The following is a 25,789-nucleotide window of genomic DNA, read 5'->3' on the forward strand; positions in this document are numbered from 1 at the left end:
TGTGACTGCTGCTTGGACATTCTGGAAAGGGACAACATTATTTTTGTTGTGTAGACCGCAGCCCTGAACGCACCTACCTGTAGTTTTGCTGGGATATCGAGCTTTGGATTTTGACCATCTTTTCCTCTATAACTTGGAGTTTAAGGGATTTTTTCGAGGGTAAGTGGCAACAGATATGCAGGGAGGAGGCCTGATAAGTGAGGTTGTAATTGATGCATGTTTGTCATAGCATGCTGAGAAAATGCCTGAAGCCTGAACCTTATATGTTGTCTAGCTAGCTGATTAGGTTTACATTTGCAATTTTAAGGATGTTTAAAAGTATAACCCCTTTAGTTCTTCCTGTTTTTGGTCAAGACAATATTATGCTTTTTTTAGCAACAATATTGTTAGAAATATGAAATGGCATCATTGGGATTGCCAACTTCTCCATATTATTATTATTTAGTTTGGCAAAGTAATTTGTTTTCCATAAGCACAGTAAAGCCAATTACTGATTTCGACCAAAGTATGTAACGCTAAATGAAAGTCATTGACCTACAGTTTATAATGATGGTAAATCCACCTGCTCTTGAATACTAACTAACCAAACAGACAAAGTAGGCAGCAAGAAACTCGGAAGCTCGCGGCTAACACCAGGAGCGGCCTGCAACATGTCTGGATCTTTACCGTTCTACCAGAAGCACCACCTCCACTATGACCGTGACTACAGGAGCAAGGAGACAGTGTCCAAACTGAGCCAGTACCAGGCCAGCAACAGGTACACGGCTGGCAGCAGCACCTCCGCTGCCACCAGCAGGAGCAGTGGGTAAGAAGGAGGAAGAGGATCATACCTTCATCAATCCACTTCTTGTCACAGAAAGCTCCCCTTAACACCCAACCTAAAGTTCATCTCCATCAACCTTGTTGGATCACTTCCCGGTCACAGCTATGAGATCATATGTCCCGCTTCACTCCCATATTGACACCAAAGTAACCATCCTTCCCTCTTCTGATTCTCCTTGATCAACCTTCACACACACACCAAAGGATCTTTGCTCCCTAAAAGCATCTTTGAATCCAGCATGAAGCTCCTTGCATGATGACTAATAAAGGACCTGTTTGCTTTTCTGCCTGCTCATGAACTCTTATCTGTAACACATCTATTCCTAAATAACTCAAATGATTTTTGGATATGTGGTTTATTACATTTTTGCTCCAATCAGGGACAGACTGTTGGTTAGAGAAACTGGACGGAAATGCTATGTATGTTGTGCAAAGGTTGAGTTATGGTATATGGCATAGACTGAAATAGAATCTTGACCTGTACATACCATGCGGGAGGGAAAGTAACAAATGACAGATTGTCAGTCTATCTTTAAAATCTCATATAATTTACATGCATTATATATTAAAAACGAAGTGACTTACCAAAAGACACGAGTAAAGTTGTTCTTTAGTGGACATTGTAGAATGCATTGGTGTTATTGCGGTGAATATGCTGGGTCAAATGTACTGAAAAAGAATGATGGCGGTGTCAAGTCACTGATTTAAAGCTGTTTTATGAGATGGATTCTCTGTACCTGGGAAGGGGCTCTTCTTTCATATTTAAGGATTTACAAAACACCCTGCTTATGGGGGTCCCATTTTTTACAGTGGCTTATGTTTAAATACACTGGCCTGGAGAGTGTGAACAGGTCAGGGGGCTTAGGCTTGATTTACACCATCAGATATTTGCCTTTACACCAGCCACCAAATCTGTGCTGATGAGAGGAGGATTATGATGTGGTGATGATTTAACAGTCCGAGTGGTTGTCCACTGTCCAATGTCGTCCTGGCAAAGATACTGCATTTAGAAAGTGTACAGAGCTGAAGGAAAAGTGTCCCAGATGGAAAAAGAGAGCAGTAGCCCTGTCACCAATCTGGTCCCCCTGCTTATCAAGCTCTTGTTATCTCATTCCCTTAGCCCCCACCCCCAACTCTGAGTGCTGCAGATACTGTTTCCACAGACAAACTGTGTGGCGTCTGACCTCAAATCTAAACCGTCTTTTCTTTCATCGCTCCACTTGTCATTCCTTCCCGAACTGTAGCCTTAGAAAGCAAATAGTATGATACATGATTATTCGATTTGGCGTCTTTTAGTTATTATAATAAATACAACAGTGGTACTCATGTTGTCCTTTGCATCAGATGCCATTTGTTGATTCTAAAAATGTAATTATTCTGGACACATACAAATAATACAACTAAACCTTTTCACTACCCACTGAACCTTCATCTACCACTAATTGACCCCCCTCATGGCTTCATCCCCACATTTTGATGTAATCTTATTAGTTGCATTGTCTGGCCAGGCTGACGGTTTTCTAAATGTCACAGACTTAACGTGTCTACGCATTATGGGCTGGAAGCGAGCAGACTGAGCCCTATACTCAAGAGGGCCAAGCCAACTTACTTGGCTGTGGATAAGGACCACCAAATCATCGGCTACGTAGTGCCTATCTTCAGGGGCAGGTAATAATCTCTTCAAAGTATACTACAAGAGTGTTTGGAGACAATTTTTTACAGTTATGCCTAACTCCCCATTCCTGGACCTTCTCTACAAACTCCTAGTCAAGAGTTTGGGACTGGGTTTTCGAGTAGAGAGGAAGCAAGGGTGCGGGACTCTTCTGAGTACATGGCGCGCAGGGATTTGTTCACCAGTGGCATGGAGATGGAGAGGTCAGAGCAGACCTCCAGGAGGGAGGCCATTCGAGAGACGGCCGAGCGCATCTCTCTAAATAAAAGGGTCAGTGGGGGAATTCTAAATGTAGCTTTTTAGAGCTTGTACAGGAGGTGATATACTCTTTCAACAATAGAAATAACTAACTGCTTATCATTTTTATATCACAAAATATGAGCGACATGATTGTGAAGGCTACTCTTCCTGTCACTTAATGTAAATCATTTAGTAGATCTTGATCATTGTGTTCTTTCAACCCTTTGTCGCAGTTACATGTTTCTTTCTTGCATTTTGTCACTCTGCTGTCCAACAGCAGTATTGGGTTTTTTGAAACCTAATGTGGACAGGTCCATTTTTAAACGTTTCAATATATGATTGCTGAAATACAGAAAGCTTTTCTACCATCTGACATCTTCAGATTAGACTATCCTCCTTCATAATATTACAAATATATGTTCTCCAATCATAGAATAATATCAGGCTACATTACAAAATGAGGTTAGCTGCATGGTTGCATCACTGAGCAGAAATCATTTCAGTACTACTTAGTGACACCTAAGTGCCTTTGGTGTTTGTTACTACTCCTTACACAAGGAAGTTATTATTGTCCCAGGGTGATTATCATGTGAAGTGGGATCCAACCATTCATTAAGCATCATCAAATCCACAGTGACCGCTTCACTGTATTAATCTGTCTTCACTGCCAGATAGCGTTACTATAGGTGACACATTCTTTAGGGGATCCTGTTTCTTGAGACATAGGGAGGCAGTGTCCCAGTGGTGTTGTCATTTTATGTGTTGACTGGTTACTGGACGCTCAACTAGACGATGCCTCAAGAACCCTAGCTATTCTCAGAACGTAATGAACGACACACACTCACAACACGTTTCAAGTTTAAAAGTACAAACGTCTTGCATGGGGAAAAAAAGGGATGTTGCTGAATTAATTTCCTTTGTTTTTGCTTCAACTGTGGATTGTGAATACCTGGTGAAATATACTATATATTTTTTAAGTTTAAAGTTCAATTGTCCTGAGTGATTTTTTCTGTTTATAGATCCATGAACACGGGGTACACTTTAAGCGTATGAACGAAGACAGCCTGATGCATACCCCGGAGTTTGTGATTAAACCGCGCTCCCACACTGTGTGGGAGAAGCAGTGTGTGCGGCTGTACTGCACTGTCAGAGGCTGGCCGGACCCCCGGGTCGTCTGGTAGGTCACAGACATACATAATAACCAATATTATATCTTTAAATCTATCCTTTCTGTCCCCTTCTCGCCTGCCTATTCATCTGTGCTTGTACTCATCTAATTTAGATGGCTTTATCTATTATATGTGTCATTTTCAAGTTCTTTCTTTTTCCTCTGGCCTGTTTTCTTTCATGTTTGCTGCCTCCTACTAAAAGGTACAAAAACAATGTTGCCATCGACTCTGTTGGCCATGGTGACAAGTACAAACTTGAGAGCAAATACAACATGCACTCACTGGAGATCAACAGGTAGGTGTAGCTTCCCCTACAACTACTACAAATAAAATCTTCCCAAAAACATTCAACACTGTAACAGGTTTTGTAAATATAAATGAAACATTGCCAAATGTGTTAGACTTTGCATACATCTTAGCTTGTGTAGACTTATAGACTTTTATGTTATTTTGACTTGTAATTAGCTAGCTACAGTATTAGCTATGCTTTTCTACGTTGGCCCTGAAACGCCGCAGCATTTAAGAAAACGCCACAGCATTTCAGAAAACGCCGCAGCATTTAAGAAAACGCCGCAGCATTTAAGAAAACGCCACAGCATTTAAGAAAACACCGCAGCATTTCAGAAAACGCCGCAGCATTTAAGAAAACAAACGCCGCAGCATTTAAGAAAACGCCGCAGCATTTAAGAAAACGCCACAGCATTTCAGAAAACGCCGCAGCATTTAAGAAAATGGCGCAGCATTTAAAAAAACGCCACAGCATTTCAGAAAACGCCGCAGCATTTAAGAAAACGCCACAGCATTTCAGAAAACGCCGCAGCATTTCAGAGAACGCCACAGCATTTCACAAAACGCTACAGCATAACAAAACGCCACAGCATTTCACATTGGACGGAAAGGGTATTCCTAGGGAGAACACTTCTTGTTTGTGATTGGACAGAGCCAGACAGAGAAGCACTGCTGTGATTGGTTGTTTTTGCTGCCAGTCAAGAAATGACGCTTCGTGATTGCCAACAACACATCAGCCGTTAGCTGTTAGCACACACTCAGAGCTCCTCATATCTGTTCAGAAACTGGTCAAAAGTTAAACATGTACAAACCACAGACTGTCTGTGTCATGGCGAATACAGTCGCTGCTTTAATTATGTCTGTATGATGTTGTTGTGAGTGTGGACGGAGCAGCTACAGGTTAGTTTAGCCTGATGGATCCGATTCCATTCAGAAAACACGCATTTTAAAAGCTTTTCGCCTGCCGTCTTGTCAAAGCGTTAATTCATGGTTTTTACTAACCGTTATCAGTATGTAGTTACTTCGGCATCACTTTGAAACGTGTATTACAATTAAATCACGGTCAAATATGTTCATTTAGTTGTAGTTGGTATCTACCATAGAATGTACATGGAGATACGCCCCTTAAAAACCATGAATTAATAAAGCATTAATTCTGTGTTTACTCCTGTCATTCAAACAAGACGCTGGAGAGGGGGCGGGGCATATCTCCATGTAAATCGGAATCAGATCGATCAGGCTAAACTAACCTGTAGCTGCTCCGTCCACACTCACAACAACGTCATACAGACATAAATAAAGCAGCGACTGTATTCGCCATGACATAGACAGTCTGTGTTTTGTATATGTTTAACTTTTGTCCAGTTTCTGAACAGATATGAGGAGCTGTGAGCTCTGAGTGTGTGCTAACAGCTAACGGCTGATGCGTTGGGCCAATCACGAAACGTCATTTCTTGACTGGCAGCAAAAAACAACCAATCACAGCAGTGCTTCTCTGGCTGGCTCCGTCCAATCACAAACAAGAAGTGTTCTCCCTAAGGAATACCCTTTCCGTCCAATGTGAAATGCTGTGGTGTTTTGTGAAATGCTGTGGTGTCTTGCACTTCAGGGCCACCGTACTTTTCCGCAGACTAAGGGAAAAATTGCATCCTGGGCCCTTTCACTTTCCTGCCAGTACAATTATCTAGCAATATACCATAGACTATAGAAAAACATGGAATGTAAGCAGTTCCTCCTATTATGTGAGGGACAATTAGATGTTTAGATTCATATTTACTGCTGTCTGCCATCTTAAGCACTTAGCTTAGCTACCAACTAGCTAACAATCAAGTGGGGTTTGATTCATATATTTGACATGTAATTGGATCAATGTATGTAACTGTAATGCCAATCTACACTGTCAACATGAATTAAGGATAGGATTGAGTTTGGACTTGTTAAATGTATCCAGTCAAAGTACTTTTCTTTTACATGTACTTCACCATACTCTAAGATCAAAGACCATTTTAACACATTCAAAATCACAAGGAGAAACAAATGAGATGATATTTTTTCCATTTTAGTAGAATATGTCGGCTGCAGATACTTTCATGTGAGACCCTCACCACCTGGTGCACATGACATCAGCAGTGGTGCCTATTTATAACCAAAGTATTCAGGAGATATGGAACGCTTACAGCCAGGGCTCACATACTTGGTATTATTTACATGTTTGGGAGGGCTGAGGTTGACACGGGGGAAGGGCACAGTACAGTAGATTCTGCTTATGATGGGAATTGATTACCTGATGCTCTCCTCTTTCAGATGTGATTTCGATGACACGGCCCAGTATCGTGTCTCTGCCATGAACTCCAAGGGAGAGCTGTCTTCATTTGCCTCTGTCGTTGTTAAGAGTAGGTTTCAGAAAGTCAGACAATCATCACACCCCAATTCACCTATCATGAACAAGCTCCACAAAATGTGTTAAAAGAACAAGAAAAGCCAGTAATTATTGCTCATTGTACATCAGTTAATCAGTAAATAAGTAAAGTTGCCAAATGTAAAGGCTTCTTCTGCATATACCGATGTATTAACTGCAACATCTCTTAAAAGTAGGAACCAAATATACTTTGACTTGTAAGTTTCTATTAATGAGAGGCCTAAGCCAGTGAAACGTGGCAAATGTCATGGTGTATAATCTCATATGTTGATATCTTGACAGTATAATACTGTGCACACTATGTGTTCGCTTTAATGGTAACAACTGCTTTTCTCCATAGGGTTCAAAGGTGATATGGATGAGTCCCTGCCATCCCCTAGACGTAAGTGTGAATTTACTGTGTATTTGTATATATTGTATGTTAAATTGTGGAATTCATGTTGCATTCATTGATGTACGACCACTACGGAGTAGAAGAACAAGATAAAAACACAGCATAAACATACTTTGTCTTGTTCAGCTGTTTTTAGCTCATTTGTTAGCATATTGCGTTAATTTATACCTCTAGCAGACTCTGAGCTACGTTAGCATTTGCTTTTCTGCCAACCTGATGAATATATGTCATAAAATGTACTCTCCTTTTAGCTCTGTTTTTGTCTTCAACAGTTCTTGAGAAAGATGTTTGATTATTTTCACCAGCTATTTGCTAACTGTGTCTGTCTGCTGTGCGCATGTACCGTACAGCTGCTTACTTTAAGATGCTGAAAATATCTGCCCAATGCTGATGTAAGAAAAGTGAATGAGAGTGAACAAAGAAAACAATAGTGTAATAATGAAAACGATAGTAATAATGGTAATTATGCATTTATTTGTCATTTGATTTTTTTTTTATATTATTGACTTTACTCTTTCTGGTTATCTGCTTATACTGTACACAATGATATACAGTGAAGAGTGTGGGGGTTGGGGGCTGTGCACTACTGCACTAACAACTGTTCTGTTTCCTTGATGCTGCGGCAATAATACAGGGGGCAGTACTGAAGGTAACAGGGTCATGTGATCACTGTCACTGTTTGGTCTCTGCATGACCACTTGTCTGTGTACATGGTGCTCACAGTACTCCATGTATGGAAAAATCTACAGATTTTTCAGCATTTCAGAGTTGACACCTAGTTAAAGTATGCAACCTTGCAAGCTTATGCGTCCATTATTTTAAAAAGGGTTTTCAACCAGGGTTTTCACAAGTTTGATGTGCTTCACTGTTTAATGCATGATAATGACGAAAACATCCACTTTTTGGGAGCACTGTTCTGTTTCATAGTCACTCTTTTAGCTCGTATTTGATGTTGTTCTTTATCCCTACACATATGTCACGTGTTCTCTTCCCTACCTGTCTGGCTGAAAAATGTCGATCTAGCTTATTGTTTGTTATTTGGATATGATTTTTGATGTGATAATGTTCTTCCGTAGTGAATGTTTTGTTCTTCCACTTGAATTGAACGCTAGTTCAACTCTTTGTACAATGAGTGACGTGTGCAAAGTGTTTGCACATTAATGCCAGTTTAAGCTCTGACTAAAGCTGCTGTATCTTGCTCTGTTTGCAGATGGCCCCGTGTGTGAGTACGGCGTAAACTTCAAGACTCACATTGTTGATACATTTGGTGTGACGTTTGGAAGAGAGGGTGAGACCATTAGTCTTGGATGTACAGTCATCATTTCCCCTGCCCTGCACCGCTACCAGCCAGAGATCCAGTGGTACAGAGACGGTAAGAAGATGAATTCAAAATATGGATTTACTTAGCCGCCCCAAACCATTGATCACTCATATAATTTTCTTTGAAAAAAAGTACAAAAGTATTGGCATCAATAAATACTTATTTTACCAAAAGTACAAGCATTTGGCAGAATTATTTCAGAATGAAAATATGAAGATCATTTGAATGATTGTGTTTCTTATCTTAGCATTTAATATCGCATCATCATTTGTTTATTGATTATAATTTTTATTAGGGATCGGAATCAACAGAGTAACTAAGGTTTTTTTTATTAACTGAGGGCAGAAAATAGTGAATTATTTCTCTATGAATTGAAGATATCTTGAAGTATAGAATAGCAGAATATAGGAAATTATAGTACTAAAGTAAAGTACCTGGGTAAATATACTTTTCAGCACTACTCCTTACCTTACACTATGGAATGAGTAGTGATTTTGAATAAATTAAGATTTTGGTGAATGTCCCTGGTTTGTATATTATTTTTTGAAGAGGATTATATTTTTATCACATGTTACTCAACCACCTTCTATTGTATTTTCCCAGATGTCCTTCTGTCTCCTTCTAAATGGTACAACATGCACTGGAGTGGAGATCACGCCACAATGACCCTCACACACCTGAACAAAGAGGACGAGGGGCTCTACACCCTGCGTGTCATCACCAAGTCTGGATATGAAACCTACTCCGCCTACGTCTTTGTCAGAGGTGGGTATGCCATCCGTAACTTATCCGTAAGAAATAAATATCCCAAAATAATGAGTGCATAACATGTCTTTGCACAGACATTTTCACCACCATTATAGTCAACCAAAGCTAAATGCAGCTTGTTATTGCGTTATTATGTCATCAGGTCAAGGTCAAAGCAACAGCTTGTCCTCTGGCAGCTGATAAAAACACTACATTTAATAGTCAAATTTGAGTGACTGGTTTTAAAGGATATCTTTATAGCGACAACACACAGTGGAAACTCTTTGGCATGGGTTTGAATACTGTGGAAGGTGGTCAGGGAAGCTTATCTTTGGTGCCTTCAGAGACAATCTGACCTTTACAGCTTCAGCTCCTACACGCTGAGTGTGAACAAGCTAGAAAATAGACCCTGTTGTTGACTCAGAGTTGCCCAGGGGGAAAAAGGAGACCAGGTACAGTCTCCATAACAAAACGCTATATGAGCCTGGCTGCCGTTGGGCTATTCTCAGAGAGCTATGGAATGACCCTGGCGCAAAAAGATACTGTAAATATCTGCTAGACGAGAAACAATAGGCTGCCCAGTGTCCTTATTGATCTGTGTTTCTCTTTGTGAGCGAACAAACTTTGTCTTTTAAGCTGCATGGATACACACTTACTGAATTGATATTTGCTCCCACTTAATGATGCAACTCTTGGGTGGCCTGGCATTAGCCCATATGTTTCTTTAAGAGTCATCACTCTTATCCCCTTTCATTCCGGGGGGGGGGGGGGGGGGGGGGGGGGGGGTACAGCTAATTCTGTCCTCCTCTCGCTGATTGCTCTTGGCTTGTGTTTAAAGTGAGGACCAGAAACATTCCTGGCATCAAGGGCTGAGCCCAAACCGTTCAACATACGTCACACAGCTCATTTTAAACCCACCAGTAGAAGCAATCAATTATAGACAACACTTGAAATGAAAGATAAAGAAATATGAAAAAGAATAGTGTGTAAAACAAAAGAAAGTACGCATACCGTTATTTTATTGTTGGTGTTTCTGGATGTGTTAGATTCTGAAGCTGAGGTTGAAAGAGCTCCTGGAGCCCCTCTGGATGTGCGCTGCCTGGATGCCAACAAGGATTACATCATCGTCACCTGGAAGCAGCCAGCTGTCGATGGGGGAGACTCTATTTTGGGCTACTTTGTGGACAGGTAGGTCAATATGGTGCTAGACATTTCAGTAAAGTGTCTCACAGGAGTGGTAATCTGGAAAACAAACCTCAAAGATTTAAGAGAATGGGAGAACAACAGTTTGAACATAATTGTCTGTGACATTACACTTTTTTCTGTTTGTGATTCGTCTTAATTCGTCTTCGTTTTAATGAAGCAGCTTCAGTGGCTTGCTTTGCAAATTACAAAACATAATGTATATTGAAAACATTTAAAAAACATTTTTAAATGAAAATCTGAGGGAAAAGATAATAATAATGTATTTAAGTACTATTTGAAAAGTCTGGTATGAAACCAACAGATACCAATCCCAGATGCACTACTTATTACTGAAAATAACCTTTATATAAATACAATAGCAAGAATGTCACTGACTGGTATTTTAAAATCAAACAGCTGCACTCAATCCTTTGCACACATTCTCCAAAAATCTGGGAGTCAGTAATTACTTAGGAACATTTTGTTAAAAACGGATGTTTATTATAACCTATTGTAATTTGTGTTTAGATGTGAGGTTGGAACCACCCACTGGGTCCAATGCAATGACACTCCGGTTAAGTTTGCCCGTTTCCCCGTCACCGGTCTGGTGGAGGGCCGCTCCTACATGTTCCGTGTGCGTGCCGTCAACCAGAATGGCATGAGCCACCCGTCCAGGGTCTCTGAGCCGGTGGCTGCCATGGACCCCTCTGACCGCGCCCGCATTAGAGGTACTGCGGCCTTTTAATGTCTGTCAGCTAGAATACAGCCTATCTCTTATCCATATTTAAAGAGCTTTACAAAGTCATTCAAGTAAGATAGTACAACATGAGTCAGGTACAATGCTATTGGCCGATATAGACTCTATTTTATGTTTTCCTATTGTTCCAGAATATTATTTAGACATTTTGTTTCTTTTTCCAAATGTTTTTTTTTTTTTTATGTTAAAAAGCTTTTTCCACTGCCACTACCTACAGTATGATCACATTCTGCTCAGAAACACCTTATGATTTCAAATTGGAACCTTTTTTATTTTTTCATAAAAAATATAATAATTTCATAACTTTTCATGATTTTGATCAGGTGCCTCTGCTCCTTGGACTGGCCAAATCATTGTCACAGAGGAGGAGCCTGCAGGTAGGACACTTATTTTGACAATTGCTGATTAAATCAAGTTTGCTCATTTAAATGGTGTCTTCAGGGACTCATACTTTATCTCTTGACCTTCAGAGGGCATTGTTCCTGGCAGACCTCTTGAGCTGCAGGTGACAGAGGCCACCAAGAACTATGTGGTGCTGAGCTGGAAGCCCCCTGGAGACAAAGGCCTTGAGGGTGTCATGTACTATGTGGAAAAAGTAAGTTATTGACCATTTTCCTATTTGTGACTTATTAAGGAAAAACTCACACTTCGTATCTTTGCTTCAGTGTGTTGCGGGCTCAGACACCTGGCAGAGGGTGAACACTGAGATCCCCGTCAAGTCTCCTCGCTTTGCCCTGTTTGATCTTGCTGAGGGGAATTCCTACAGCTTCCGCGTCCGCTGCTGCAACGCTGCTGGTGTCGGCGAGCCATCTGATCCAACGGAGGCCTCAACTGTTGGAGACAAGCTTGGTTAGAAAACACAAATGCAGGCATCATCATAGCATTATGTCCCATTTACAGTTAATTACACCATGCATTCTGGCCCACAGATATCCCATCTGCCCCAAGCAAAGTTGTCCCTATCAGAAACACAGACACATCCGTTGTTGTGTCTTGGCAAGCATCCTGTGAAGCTAAGGAGTTGGTTGGATACTACATTGAGGCGAGCGTTTTGGACAGCAATGAGTGGGCGCCATGCAACAACAAGCCTGTTAATGTTACCAGGTAAAACAACTCCTTTCCTGTTAATCATATAGAGCAGTTTGTATATAAAAACAATGCCATTATCATATTTAAAACACATTCACAGGTTCATCTGCCATGGTCTGACGACGGGAGAGAAATACGTGTTCAGGGTGAGGGCAGTGAACGCAGCAGGGCTCAGCCAGTTCTCCCCAGAGTCTGAGCCTGTGGAGGTGAAGGCTGCTATTGGTAAGTACAACTTTACAGGAGTAAGAACAAAGTACAAAATATAGGTCATCCTGTTTTTTAGATGTGTGGTTTTAGGAAAAATCCACCTATAGAAAAGCGTTTTAATATTGTTTAAAAGTCAGCCTTTGGTATTGCGGTTTGAAGTATGTTTTTTAAATTGTATTGGTTGTAAAAAAAATTATGTTAGGATATATTATATTAGGACATTTCTTAAAGTTATAAAAGATGCAAGAGTTTGCATTTGTACATGATGTCTTCAGTTTGTTATACCATCAGCATCTACACTCCCACACTTTCTCCACCATGGTTCCACCCTGTCAACCTATCACGTTGTTCTGCACTGGTATGTGCCCCACCTACCCACCACCATGTCCAGTCACATACACCCTCCCTCCTCCTCCTCCTCCTCTTCCTCCTCCTCCCTGCACAGCCTGAGGCGGGTCAGGACTTGTAGACTTCCTCTATTTTGGGTCATTCTGATCCAACTCAGTGGTTGTTACAAACCAGCCCAACGTCACACACCACCACCACCCACCATTTCCCTCACTTTTCCTGGGCACAAGGCGTGTCGGCAACCCCACATGGTGCTAAAGGTACCGTCACACACACCTCCCCGCTCCATCGAGCCCCTTAATGTGTGTCTGTGTATGTTTAAACCTCTCATATCGCAACTAAACTGGCAGTGGAATTGCTCTGATCAATTGGTGCCTGAATTTGAACGCCAAACAAAAACGCTATGGCTAAAATAACAGTATTTTTTCATTTATAAGTTACGTACAGCACATTTCTGCAAAATCATATATATAGTAATAACACCGTATACAATAATCTATAAATCCCCCCAAAAATATCCTCAACTTGGACACCATCATTCTTTAAAGCAATAATTTTGTAAAGACAAGATAAACAATAACATGGAATAGGATAACATACCAATTCTGCTGCTGTTATAATCGTCCTTATCTCCTGCATGTGGTCCCTAAAAACTCTTGGCATTTCAACCAAAATAACTTCCAGCCTTTGGATGTTGCTCATTCACTGGCAAACTTTTAACTGAGCAACTGTTTTCCCTCATGAAACACACTCACTTAGTACACAAAGTGTGTTTCTCTTCAGGCAGACATATTGGTAATGTTTTTAGGAAACACAATGATTTCTACTTTGTTTAAATACAAAGAATTGAATGGGCTGTTAAACTACTGCCCCCTTTACTACTTCTTAAAAACGTAACTCACAGTACAATTAAAGTACATGTTATACATAGATAAGGAACAGCTCAAAGCTAAAAACAAATACAATACTTCATATCAACTTTTTAATGGAAGTCTACAGTGTTTTTCATAGAGGGTTGCTATAAAGCCTGCACGCAAACAGTCATTGCCTGGTCTTTTTCAAACACCTGCATGCTCTCATAATCCAAAAATAAAGTCTTGTCACCTCCTCACATGGATGTCACTTGTTGGCCATCTTGTCTTCATTTTTCACTCCCAGTCAGATGAAGACATTTCACTGTATTTTTAGGCTGATAGAGAGAACTGTTTATGTTTCTGCTAGTCTTCTCGACTTGACTTGTGAACAGATCTTGTGCCTGTTTCTTTAAAAAGCCTCTTTTGCTTTTCTCTGCTAACTCCTGTAGGGGGCGGCATCCCTCATGGTGTGTTGTCGGAGATGGGTCCGGGGGGTAACGCTGGCCAACTAACTGAGCACAGGCCACGCTGGACGGGCACGCATGAAAATGTCCAGTCCCCCCTTTACACTAAGTGCAATAAAGCTCAGGCTGACACGAAGGCCAGGCAGGGGGCTGGGCCAGATAGCTCAGCACTCACACAGCCTGACCCCGTCGAAAATAAACACAAGGGGGGCAAGAAAGGCAGTGTGTCCTGGGCCCCTGACCTGGCAAAAGACCTGGTCTCAGAGTCTGTGTCAGACTCAGTTTCTGACTCACTAACTGCACAATTAGAACCTGTCACTGCTGAGGTTCAGGATCAGGCTGTAAAGACAGTCAATGAGCCTGAGGCCAAACAAGCACGTAAGTTCCCTGTAGATGCTTCTGCTAATCTGGAGACTGCAAGGCCCCGGAGAGAGTTGGAAGGTGAGCACTGGTCACAGATGGACATCTTTCTTTCAAATCCAAAAGAAAAACACAAAATGCAAATCCCCCCTCTTAGCATTCTTAGAAATATGACTTCATCATGTATTGTATAAAAGTAAGATTTCCCCTTATGAAAACAGTTTTGCAATGTTCTAAATGTATCTGATTTTGATATATATGAATCACTAAACAGTTGGTAAAGTTCTCTACTGGTATTCTTCTTTTTAAGGTAAGTTGCTGTATAACACACCCAACTTTAACTCAACACAGTCCCGCTTGTCAATAGTTTTAAGTCCACCACTTTCCCACAACCTCCTCACTGGGAGGCTCAACATCGGTCACCCGGCACCTCGGGACCTGCCATCACATTCAGTACTCAGAGCACTATGTCATGGCAGGAGCCGACTAATCACACCCTGTACTTGAAAAGTGGGTCATCCAACCAACACAAGAGCACCACACTTGTGACTTAAGACCTTTTTGGTATAACTGTTCTCCTTTCCTTTTGAAGTCCACGTCTCAGACATTTTACTAAACATCCCTTAATAGGAAAGAGTATCAAGTTAAAGTGACTATTTGTGTCGAAAAGCCATCTTGTTATCCCCAAGTTACAAATTATTGATTTTGGGCAGACCCTTAGCTCACAGTCCCAGAAATCACTGTGTCAAATGTCGGAATTTTCATACCACAAATTGTACTGTATAACTATCCAACCCATTATATATAGTTCTTTTTGACAAGAGGTAGACAAGAAGAAGAATTACACATCTGTCTGTAAAATATGATGCTAAACATGGTTCGGTTAGCATAGCATTAGCAAGACAGGATACGGGCGTCTCATTAGCCCGGTGTTGTGACTTCCTGGATGTCTGGTTGTCACATTTTTATTTAATTTAAATTTAACAAACAAGTTACAACATTATAGTGAGCTTTAGCAAGGTTTAACGTTTTAAATGTTCCAGTTGTCATGCTAAGGTAAGCTAGCTATCCTGGTTAGCATGTAGACCTTTCAATCTAACTTCCAAAGCAAAGAAGTGTATTTTCTAAAATCTGACACAGTTCTTCTAAGCACACCTTAATACAGAAGCCTTTTCAAAAAGGTTAAAGGTGCAATTGTGTTGTGGGTTGGAAAATATTCTGTTACAGCAGGTACTCATACTATTGTATTTAAACTAAGTAATAAACACTTCAATGACTTCAGTAGAATTTTGGCGATGGAATAAAGATAATTTAAATGTAGTCAATACGTGCTGTAAATGGAACAGTTTTCAGTCATGGGACACTGAAGCTTATCAGCATTGACAAAGCTACAATAAACTCATGAAATGCATTTTTAGGCTACAAGCATTTCAAAGGATTATTAATGAATTCCAATTAATTTGAATGCAGCTGGACGGAGGTGTAAAAATACATTTGAAAATTAAAAGTATCACCTCATTGTTTCAGTTTCCCATTACTTCACCCAGTTCCCCCTTGGGAGGCGTTATGGTGTGAATTTATGTTTTCTATCATCTCAGCCTCCCCTACTCCACCCTATGGCATCACTGTCCTGGAGTGTGTATTTGACTCCATGGTGCTGTCCTGGAAACAGCCAACATTCATCGGCGGTGCTGACATCACCGGATACTTCGTGGATTACCGTGAGGTCATCGATGGCGTGACAGGGAAGTGGCACGAGGCCAACATCAGGTCGATCAGCGAGAGAGCCTACAGGGTGAGTTATTAAATTCATAAAACCAATAGGTTCCAATTTGAAAAGGCTCTTATAACTAAGGGTCTGTCTTCATGTCTCTTTGTCTAAAGGTGTCTGATCTGAAGGAGAAGAGGAAGTATCAGTTCCAGGTGCGGGCAGCCAACATGGCAGGTGTCGGCATCCCTTCACTGCCCAGTGACACCTTCCTGTGCGAGGAGTGGACCATCGCCGTGCCAGGTTGGTTTGACCTACTGTTTGTAAAAAGTTATCTAATCTCTGTCACTATACTTGATAAATGTGTTCTTATCCTCACTTTTACTTGAGGATGACAATCGGTTGTTAACATGTTCATATAAAATCAAGGAAGAACATGGAGCAAAAAGTAGTATTCCTTTTTCTGTGTACACATGTAATCAGACCAACTGACCTTCAGATTTTGAAGCTTTGGTGTGTTTCTTACTTCCTGTTTTGGACCTTAGGGCCTCCTCATGACCTGCAGGTAAGAGAGGTGCGTAGCGACTCTCTGGTGTTGCTTTGGAAACCACCTGTATACCAGGGCCGTGATCCGGTCAACGGGTTTTACATCGACATCAAGGAAGCAGACGCACCAGTGGAGGCGTGGAAAGGAGTCAACACTAAGGCCACAGAGAAGACGTTCTTCAAGGTCCCCATTGTCCGGCTGAGTTATTTTCTCCAGTTACATGTGTGGCAGCAGCTGTTGTGTAATCTGATTTCTTTCTTTCATTTTGCAGATTAAGAATCTGAAGGAAGGGGGGAATTTTGTGTTCCGTGTACGCGCTCAGAATAAAGCTGGTGTTGGACAAACCTCAGAGGAAACAGAGCCGGTCATAGCTGTCACTAAACCAGGTAGGGGAAACTTTTTGTGATGCTGGTGATGAGGTCATCATTTCAAGCTGTAACACCAGCGTCTTTGGGTTTTCAGGCACTAAGGAGATCGTAGTGGATGTTGACGATGACGGTATCATATCCATGAATTTCGAATGCTGTGACACAACCCAAGACTCCAAATTTGTGTGGTCCAAGAATTACGAGGAAATAGCAGACACATCCCGCCTGACAATAGAGACCAAGGGAAACAAGTAAGCTGACTTATTTTAAGAAGAGACTCTTTGATAAACAGAACATCACTCAGTATTTCTTACCCTTTTGTTGTTTTGTAGATCCAAAACTATTTTCAATACTCCTGCGGAGGAGGACATTGGTATTTACTCATGTATTGTCACCCACACTGATGGTGCTTCATCCAGCTACACTCTCTCTGAGGAAGGTGAGTTAAAAATAACACAGAATATATGAAATACAATTAGCTTTCTGCTCTGTTTCCTCTACTAATGGATCTCTTTTTCATATATTTGTCAGAGTTGAAGAGGCTGCTGGAGGTCAGTCATGACCACAAATTCCCCGGTGAGTGTATCAGCATATAATCACAGATGTTTTCTAAGTATGTCATGAACCAGACTTTTTTTAAATGTTGAGCTGGCCCTCACTCTTTCTCCAAAATAGTTATTCCCCTGAAGTCAGAGTTGGCTGTGGAGCTGTTGGAGAAGGGCAAAGTTCGCTTTTGGCTGCAGGCGGACAAGATGTCAGCTAACGGCAAAGTCGATTACATCTTCAATGATAACCTTATCTCTCAGGGGGATGTCAGTAAACAGTTTGTATTCATGATAACAATTATGCTTTTTGTGTTATTTATTTAGATGATAAAGGTTAATAGGTGTTTCTTATTATAGAAATACAAGGTCAACTTTGACAAGAACACCGGCGTGATTGAGATGATCATGGACTCTCTGACTCCAGCTGATGAGGGCACCTTCACCTTCAAATTGCAGGATGGAAAGGCTACCAACCAGTCCAGTTTGGTACTGATAGGAGACGGTATGACCAGTTAATCAAAAAAATATTGAGATGATTCTATCGCATATCCAATAATCTAGGGGTCGTGAGATTTTTGTATAGTTCAGATGACATTAGAGGCTAATATTCATGGCAATCAAGTGGTTTTTGGCATTGAAATACAAGATTCTGCTTACAGTATGTGAGTGAACTTTTATTTCTAATGTGGTATTGTGTAAAATACTATTATTTTCTAATTTCTATTATATATTTTCCATTATTATAACATTTACAACAGAAGATCTGCCATGATAAAACTGATATTTTCAAATGTTGACACCAAAATCTATATAAATGAAAATAATTGTGTCAGTTCAATCTGGCAACATTGATTTTGTAATCCTATAAACTAACAGCAACCTAACATGTATATCACCTGGTTCGATACTATGGTTAGATTAAGTGTTTCAAGCTGAATGTTAATATTGTAAACCCTTTTTATTTGCAGTGTTCAAGGAGCTGCAGAAGGAATCAGAGTTCCAGATGAAAGAATGGGTCAGAAAGCAAGGTACACTCACGATTGAAAATAATGGGATATTGCTGATTTTTTAGTAATGAAAAGAGATGTTTCTGATTGGTTATTGATTTAAATGGTATCATGTGTAATTGCAATTTCACTCACATGGAGGTGCTATTACACAAGAAAGCTTTGAAATAACACACACTTGATGTAGCCAACAACAGGGCACTTTCACCCAAGGTCATTTCCTATCTTCTTTCATCCCTCGCCTGCAAAGTTTTATAATCATCAAACAGGAAGAGGTCACCTCAACCTCCTTTTTAGACTAGGATCTTTTATAAATTGGTTTCCTGTATTCACATTTTACAACCCCCTTATCATTGCTAATTTCTCCACCCTCACACACACTTAGTAGTTTCTTCTTTAATGGGCAAGCATAGTAACTCAAATGGCCTGTTATCTACAGTTCAGTTGGATAATTCTACCTTCTTTTTAATAGTAAGTCTTTGCTAATGTATTCCTTATACATTGATAACAACACAGGATATAAAACAGATTTAGGTTATGCATTTATTATGCAAAAAACTCACTTGCCTTCAACATTGGAACAAGCTAATTTTTTTAATTTTAGCCTTAAAAGTTGATTTCCTGTTGGTCAACTAATCGATCTTTCAGTTAAACGTTTCAGCTCTATGGTAATCACTGTTCATTTTTAACTGACCTCTTTCTTCCAGGTCCTCACTTCATCGAGTATTTGGGTTATGAGGTGACACCAGAGTGCTGCGTTGTTCTGAAATGCAAGGTAATAAAGAACTTTAAACTTCTTTTTCATGCTTACTCGTTTAAAAAGCTACTAGTTTAATTTAATCAAATCCTATTTTTGTATTTCAGGTTGGAAACATGAAGAAGGACACCTCTGCGCTGTGGTACAAAGATGGACACGAGATTAAAGCAGACGAGAATCTGGGATTCACAGAGGGAGTTCTGAAACTGGAAATTGCTCAGGTAGAGAATATGAGGAAGGAAACCTGTATGAAGACATGTGACATTTTCTGTGTATTTATGTGTATTTCTGTACTGTATATTTGTCACTGAATTCATTTGCATATATGAATGTTAATCGTGAAATCATTGCACAGCTCTGTTTATGTCATGCCTCAAAGATATATGGATTCTCCCCAATGTTGGTCCACAAGAACAGGTTGGAAATAAATACAATGAACAATTAAGGGACATTTCATTTACTAATTACACTAAAACGTTTGGATATAAATAACCAGCATTTAAAATGAATCTGAAAAATATATTTTAATGCCATTTCACACAATGTCTGTTATCACTCTCTTCCTCTAACTGTTTTGTCTTCTTCTTCTTCCATTCTCATTTCTCTCAAATGTCATCAAATCCTCTTTTCCATCTCAGAACTCATTCCCATCCAACTGTCTTGTCTCTAAACGCCTGTCCTATTATCAACATCCCTCCTGGTGGTCTAACATTTAAACGTGTTGTCACATGTGTCCCATTTCAGCGGGACTCCCCTGCAGACAAAGCAGACATAATCTGGAGAAGACTTAAAGTTGGGAACAGTTATCTATTGTCGTCACGGGCCAACGGCCACTTCTGGTTTTGCCGTTCTGCCTGAGAATGCTTAATTTATTTATACATGTTTGTTTGTTTGTTTGTTTGTTTGTTCGTCCGCTTTTTTGCTTTTGCGTCATATATCTGTTTCTGCAGCACCCCTAGCAGAAGAGAAAAGCTTGCCTTTTCAGATGAATACAAATGAAATTCTTTGTTCAGCGTTGTTATAACTGAATTTAACGCTCCTCCTCTTTTTATCAGATTTCCAAGAAAGACTCTGGTGTGTATGAGGTTGTTCTGAAGGACGACAGAGGGAAGGACACTTCCACGTTGAATTTGACCGATAAAGGTAACTTTTAAGTCACAAACTGACCTAAGCAATCTGACTGTAGCAAAACTTAGCATGATCAAATGTTGTTCTCTTTAAGGTTTCAAAGACCTGATGAATGAAGTTTTCAGTTTCATCGGTAAGAAGATACATTTATTTTACAGAAATTCAACCTTTTGGTTCCTTATTCATTTTCGATTTTAAATTTCACCCCCAAAAATAATATTCTAATTGCAGCCAATTCCTCCACTCCGCTGAAGATCACAAGCACAGAAAATGGCATCCGACTCTACACCTTTGTCAGCTACTATAACGATTTACTCCAAGTGACATGGCACTACAAGTAGGTCATGACTCTAAAACAACTATATAAGCATGTACACATTTCATAAAATGTACACACTATAAGATATTCAATGATGCTTATTTATTTAAGAATGATTAATAATTACACCTGGCAGTAAAATGGCTAGTCCTAATACTTTCTAAAGCCTTGTGCCCTTTTAACCATGGTCAAATGTGTCAGTGGTTAGCCCACCTCATGTGTCTGCACCTCTGTCTGACAGGGATTCGGCCATCTCCTTCTCTGACCGCATTAAGAGTGGAGTGGTGGGGGAGCAGCTGTGGCTGCAGATCTCAGAGCCCTCAGAGAAAGACATGGGCAAATATGCCATTGAGTTTAACGATGGGAAAGGTGGCTTGAGGAGGACCGTGGAGCTGTCTGGTCAAGGTAAGACCACCAACATATTTAAAACTCCAAGTCACATGATTATACACTTGTTTTTAATACCAATGTTTTACATTTGGGAAGTATAATAGCCTTTGTGTCGTTCTTTCTATTATTCTTGTTTTGTATTTCGTGTATCCTTGACTATAATCCATATGTTTTGTTTTGCAGCATTTGACGATGCTTTTGCAGAATTCCAGAGACTCAAGTAAGTTACGTTTTCCTAAATAGCTATCATATTTTTGTAATCACAACATGCATGAAAACCACATTTTGTATATTTAAACCTACAGTGTTTTTAGAAACCAGATTAAGCTCTCACTTTCAGTTCTGATTCTCTCATCTAATTTGTTGTTTCCTCTTTCTTTTTATTACCTCATCAGAGCTGCTGCTATTGCAGAGAGAAGTAAGTGTGTTTGGCCTTGTTTGTGTAACGTGTTAAGCCTGGATGAGGTAGTGATTGAATATCAAGAAGACCTGTCTATTGTTTAGAATACTGGGAAGTGGAGATCGAATTCTGACAGATCATACAACTCTGAGTCCTTTGAATTGCATTATTAAGCTTCCACTGATAATGTTTTAAGCAATGTAACATCCACACTGTATATTAGGATAAATATTAATATATGTAATGTGCAACATGGTGGTTGACTACTACCTTATTGAGGTTAACATTGTTTCTTTCAGGTCGTGCTCGAGTAGCAGGAGGCCTGCCTGATGTGGTCACTATACAGGAGGGCAAGGTAATCTGTTTAAACTAATAATATGAGCAAGAAATTAGACCATTTTAGTATTACTGCATAATTGTACGTGTGCTTGCTATCCTCCATCCAGGCCCTCAATCTCACCTGCAACATTTCGGGCGACCCCGTGCCAGAGGTCACCTGGCTGAAGAACGACAGGGAGATCACGTCCGACGAACACTGCATTCTCAAGTTCGAGTCAGGCAAGTTCGCCAGCTTCACCATCACCGGCGTCAACATCTCGGACTCTGGCAAGTACAGCATCCTGGTGAAGAACAAGTACGGCACGGAGAGCGGGGACTTCACCGTAAGTGTCTTCATCTCTGAAGAGGCGACCAGCAAGAAAAAATAAAGGCGGTCCAAATATTGTCGTAAATATGTATAAATGAAAAAAACACTGGAAACAGTTAAAAAAGAGAAACAAAAGTGGATGTGTTGTAGAATATAGCATTTAAAGGTGCTGAGTCTGAAATGAAATGTCAACAGAAGTTAAGAAAGAGTGCGGTGATGAGTTAAAATCATAAAAATACACATTTGGTCAACAATAACAAATCTAACATCATGTCCACTCAAAAATGTTACTGGTGCAATTTTAGTTTTTCTTTGTGTAAAGTTGTGGCATGCAGGGAGCCAAATGTTTGCATTCATATTACTTATGAAACATTACTTGACAAAATAATGCCAAATATTTAAGTTTAAGAGATGTTGTGCTGATGGGATGCAACGTAAAGTCAAGGAAATTAAATCATGTGTTAAAAAGCTAAATATTATTACATGTTTTATCCCATTTGCTACAAATTAGGTCTTATTTTACTGCCAAGCAACAGTTTTAACAGCTTGTCTTTCAGGAAGCAATGCATTATATCATATTAGAATTTAGTTTAATTGTATGACAATGTAGAAAGGATTCTGAGACTCAAATGATTGGTCAAATTAAACAGTAGTAAACTAATTTGTTGCAAATGGGTTTAAACATGCATCGTGTCATTTAATCACATTTAGCGCTGTTTTGAAATAATACACAATCATTTGAATGTTGTGCTCATGACATCACGTCCATTGTCTCCCTGTTAGTAGTGAACACTGTATGTTTGCCCACTCTCATATTGTTATTTATGTAATTCACCATTGTTATGATATCCCTTCACATTAATGATTTTGATGCCTCCTTTATTGTGATGATAACGATGCCACTATAATGAAGACTGTTGGATCACTGTTCATTAACAATGGATATTGCATAACTTCTTCCTTTCCTGATTAGACTAATAAAAATGAGCATGTACTTCCCCACTTCCTCTTTGAGTTGTCTCACTTTGGTTTGAAGCCTACACCCTTCACCCTTCACTCTCTCATTTCAGTTCACTCTTACATTTTTCACTCCCAGTCACGATATCTGTAGACTTGGACTCCTCGACGATATACCACCAGCATGGAGAAAAACCCATCCCTCTACTGAAATCAATGTGTGCTCCATTAATGATGCCCTGAAACAAAAATCAAAAACACTTTTAGGGAGCAGGAAAAAATCAAGCTGTTCTGAAAGTAATTGAGAGAAAACTAATGTTGTTTCAACGCGTTGTCTGGTCACCAGCATCAGTACCCTCATACAGAAGACTTTTTATACTTGATACAGTATTCAGGTTTTTCACATGAGGACGTAACCCTGTAAAAGTGTATGTATGGACTAGATAGATAAGATGGATACGTACTTTATTGATCCCAATTTGGGAAAATGTTTGCATTGCAGCAGCATAAAAAACAAGGCAAGGTAAGAGAAAAGACACAAAATAAACAATCCAAAATATTTCTGAAGTAGAAATAAAATAGCTTTTAAAAGTAAAAAAATATACATGTGGAAATTTCCAATAACAAAATATAATGCAGGATATTATATGTACATTCATTTAGCAAGAAATGGATTATTCAAACCACCTAACATGATATTCAGTGAGCTTTTGAGATGCTGGTGGGACAATCTTTTTTTTTTTACAAAACAAATCTAGTTCTCATTCATAGCATTCTTTTCGATGTCTTACTATGGTATACGCAGGAAGGCGCATCTCGTAGTGAGACATCTCACTCGTGCTACTCTAACGACCGGGGTTACACAAGTAACCTAACGTTATTCCCACTACTTAGTAGTCCTTATTCTAAGTTTAACTTCTCCTGTAATTTATTTGATATTGATATCGATCTTCTCATCAAGAAACTATATATCTCAAAATGTCAAACAGGACTATTGTATGCCAAGTACTAAGTGTTGTCTTATTTAGACATCATTTTAAACATTGAAGAAGAAATAATACTGATGAAGGTTCTTATTAGAAAGTGGGCCAAAATTATCTGAAGAATCGGAATGCACTCGACATGAAGCAATATCATTCCATGTGTTTTTAGATATCATTTTTTCATCAGGTGAATATACATTTGGATAGATTATGAATGTTTGGAGTCAAGAGTATCCAGGTCACAGGCAGTCATGTATAGGTCTGACCTCACTGAGCGTCCTGGGTGAGTAGAGGACTTCATTCTTCGGCTGCTGTGATGGTTATTTCTGGTTAGAGCAGGTCTTTTTAATACATGGCGACGTCTGACTCCAGTTCTCTCCTCTCAGGTGGAGACCACAGATGGAACACCTGACCTGGGGGTGACGTCATACTGGACTGATGCAGACGGAAATGTAGTGTTTGGCCCAAACACCCCAAAGGAGAAGATGAACACCACAGTCACTGGAACGAAAACCCCAAAGCGGAAGGGTGAGAGCTTAAAAGAAATATGGCTGAAACATTACAGGATGGCATAATTTTGTCAATAATGAATGAATGAATGTTCTTTTGCAGAATCTGTAGCTAGGAAAGTTCCAATGGAATAGGTTGGAGACACAGACGAGGAGAAGGTTGCAGTTAAACCCAAAGCTACAGATTCAAAACAAACAATAGATGCAAAGGAAAAAGTTGCTGACCAGCCTTTGACTTCTGACCAATCAGAAGCCTCCGTGAAGCCTGCAGGCAAAGTGGAGGAGCCCGGACCAGTGTCTGAAAAACAGCCAGAAAACACTGAGCAGTGAAGAAAGTATTTATTATACTCTCATATACATATATATATTACAAGTTTGATGTGGGATTTTGTGCTTTATTGATGTGCAGTTATCCTCACTTAGACATTACATTTTCTCTTTTAAAATATGAATAATAATTACACAATAGTTTAAAAAATTAAGTATCTTTTAGAATATTGCTTTTTTATGATGCACTAATAATAACACTCAACAGAACAATGTTTTTATGGATTGTCTGCTTTAGATTTCGATATATGTCTTCTGTTTCTGTTTCTTAATTTTAGCTTGAATAAAGATTCCATTCACACATGTATTAGTTTAAATGATCATCCTTATTAGTATACCGTGCCGGAAGACTTGTAGATATACAATATACAGGCAGTGTGGAGGCTTATGCAAACGTGAGGCCCTCTAGTAGGGAGTAAGAACAAAGCCAACATGGGAAATTCTTGGGGTTAAACAGGGCAGAAATAATTCAAATCAACATGTGCTAAAGAGGTCTCGTGAAGACAATGGTGCAGTGAGGGGAACTTGCATCGGTTATTAAATACAACATTCTGATATTTATTCAAAAATAATTTTCTTGCCAGAGTACTTTGTTATTGATTATTATTGAGATTAGAAAAAAGCAGATAATAGCAATACATATTGCTAACTGACACAATTGAGAGAAATTGCAACAAAAAAAGCATAGATAAATCAAAAAGTTCTAAAAGATCTAACTTTATAGTTGCTTAAACTTGACAAGAGTCAAGACCTGTATTGTATGCAAAAGTATCCTAACTTTTATGTGGCAAGGTCCCCAATTTAGGAAATTCCTGTGTAACCATCCAGTTATCTGACTCAGCAGACATGTATATGGGGAACT

General features: G+C 39.7%; 1 protein-coding gene across 6 annotated transcripts; it reads left to right on the forward strand.

Moving 5' to 3' along the window:
• Positions 1 to 50: 50 nt before the first annotated feature.
• myom1b (myomesin 1b) lies at positions 51 to 25,234 on the forward strand. Of its 6 annotated transcripts, XM_034108586.2 has the most exons (41): positions 52 to 159; positions 592 to 805; positions 2,356 to 2,490; positions 2,590 to 2,764; positions 3,754 to 3,911; positions 4,106 to 4,198; positions 6,496 to 6,584; positions 6,951 to 6,992; positions 7,639 to 7,653; positions 8,215 to 8,376; positions 8,929 to 9,090; positions 10,119 to 10,260; positions 10,786 to 10,985; positions 11,338 to 11,391; positions 11,485 to 11,609; positions 11,680 to 11,863; positions 11,944 to 12,118; positions 12,204 to 12,325; positions 13,962 to 13,979; positions 15,935 to 16,131; positions 16,221 to 16,347; positions 16,590 to 16,774; positions 16,863 to 16,977; positions 17,054 to 17,210; positions 17,292 to 17,398; positions 17,491 to 17,535; positions 17,635 to 17,771; positions 17,862 to 18,006; positions 18,473 to 18,532; positions 19,219 to 19,286; positions 19,376 to 19,489; positions 20,324 to 20,411; positions 20,491 to 20,529; positions 20,628 to 20,733; positions 20,957 to 21,120; positions 21,289 to 21,325; positions 21,501 to 21,523; positions 21,805 to 21,860; positions 21,952 to 22,167; positions 24,478 to 24,619; positions 24,704 to 25,234. In XM_034108586.2, the coding sequence occupies exons 2-41, from the start codon at positions 651 to 653 to the stop codon at positions 24,733 to 24,735; spliced, it is 4,566 nt and encodes a 1,521-aa protein (XP_033964477.1). In that variant the 5' UTR covers positions 52 to 159; positions 592 to 650; the 3' UTR covers positions 24,736 to 25,234. The 6 variants fall into 6 exon arrangements, with proteins under 6 accessions (XP_033964482.1, XP_033964483.1, XP_033964477.1 ...); XM_034108588.2 differs by lacking the exon at positions 13,962 to 13,979; XM_034108587.2 differs by lacking the exon at positions 7,639 to 7,653.
• Positions 25,235 to 25,789: the final 555 nt, after the last annotated feature.

This window comes from Pseudochaenichthys georgianus, chromosome 20 (assembly GCF_902827115.2).
Source record: "Pseudochaenichthys georgianus chromosome 20, fPseGeo1.2, whole genome shotgun sequence".
Classification (NCBI taxonomy): domain Eukaryota; kingdom Metazoa; phylum Chordata; class Actinopteri; order Perciformes; family Channichthyidae; genus Pseudochaenichthys; species Pseudochaenichthys georgianus.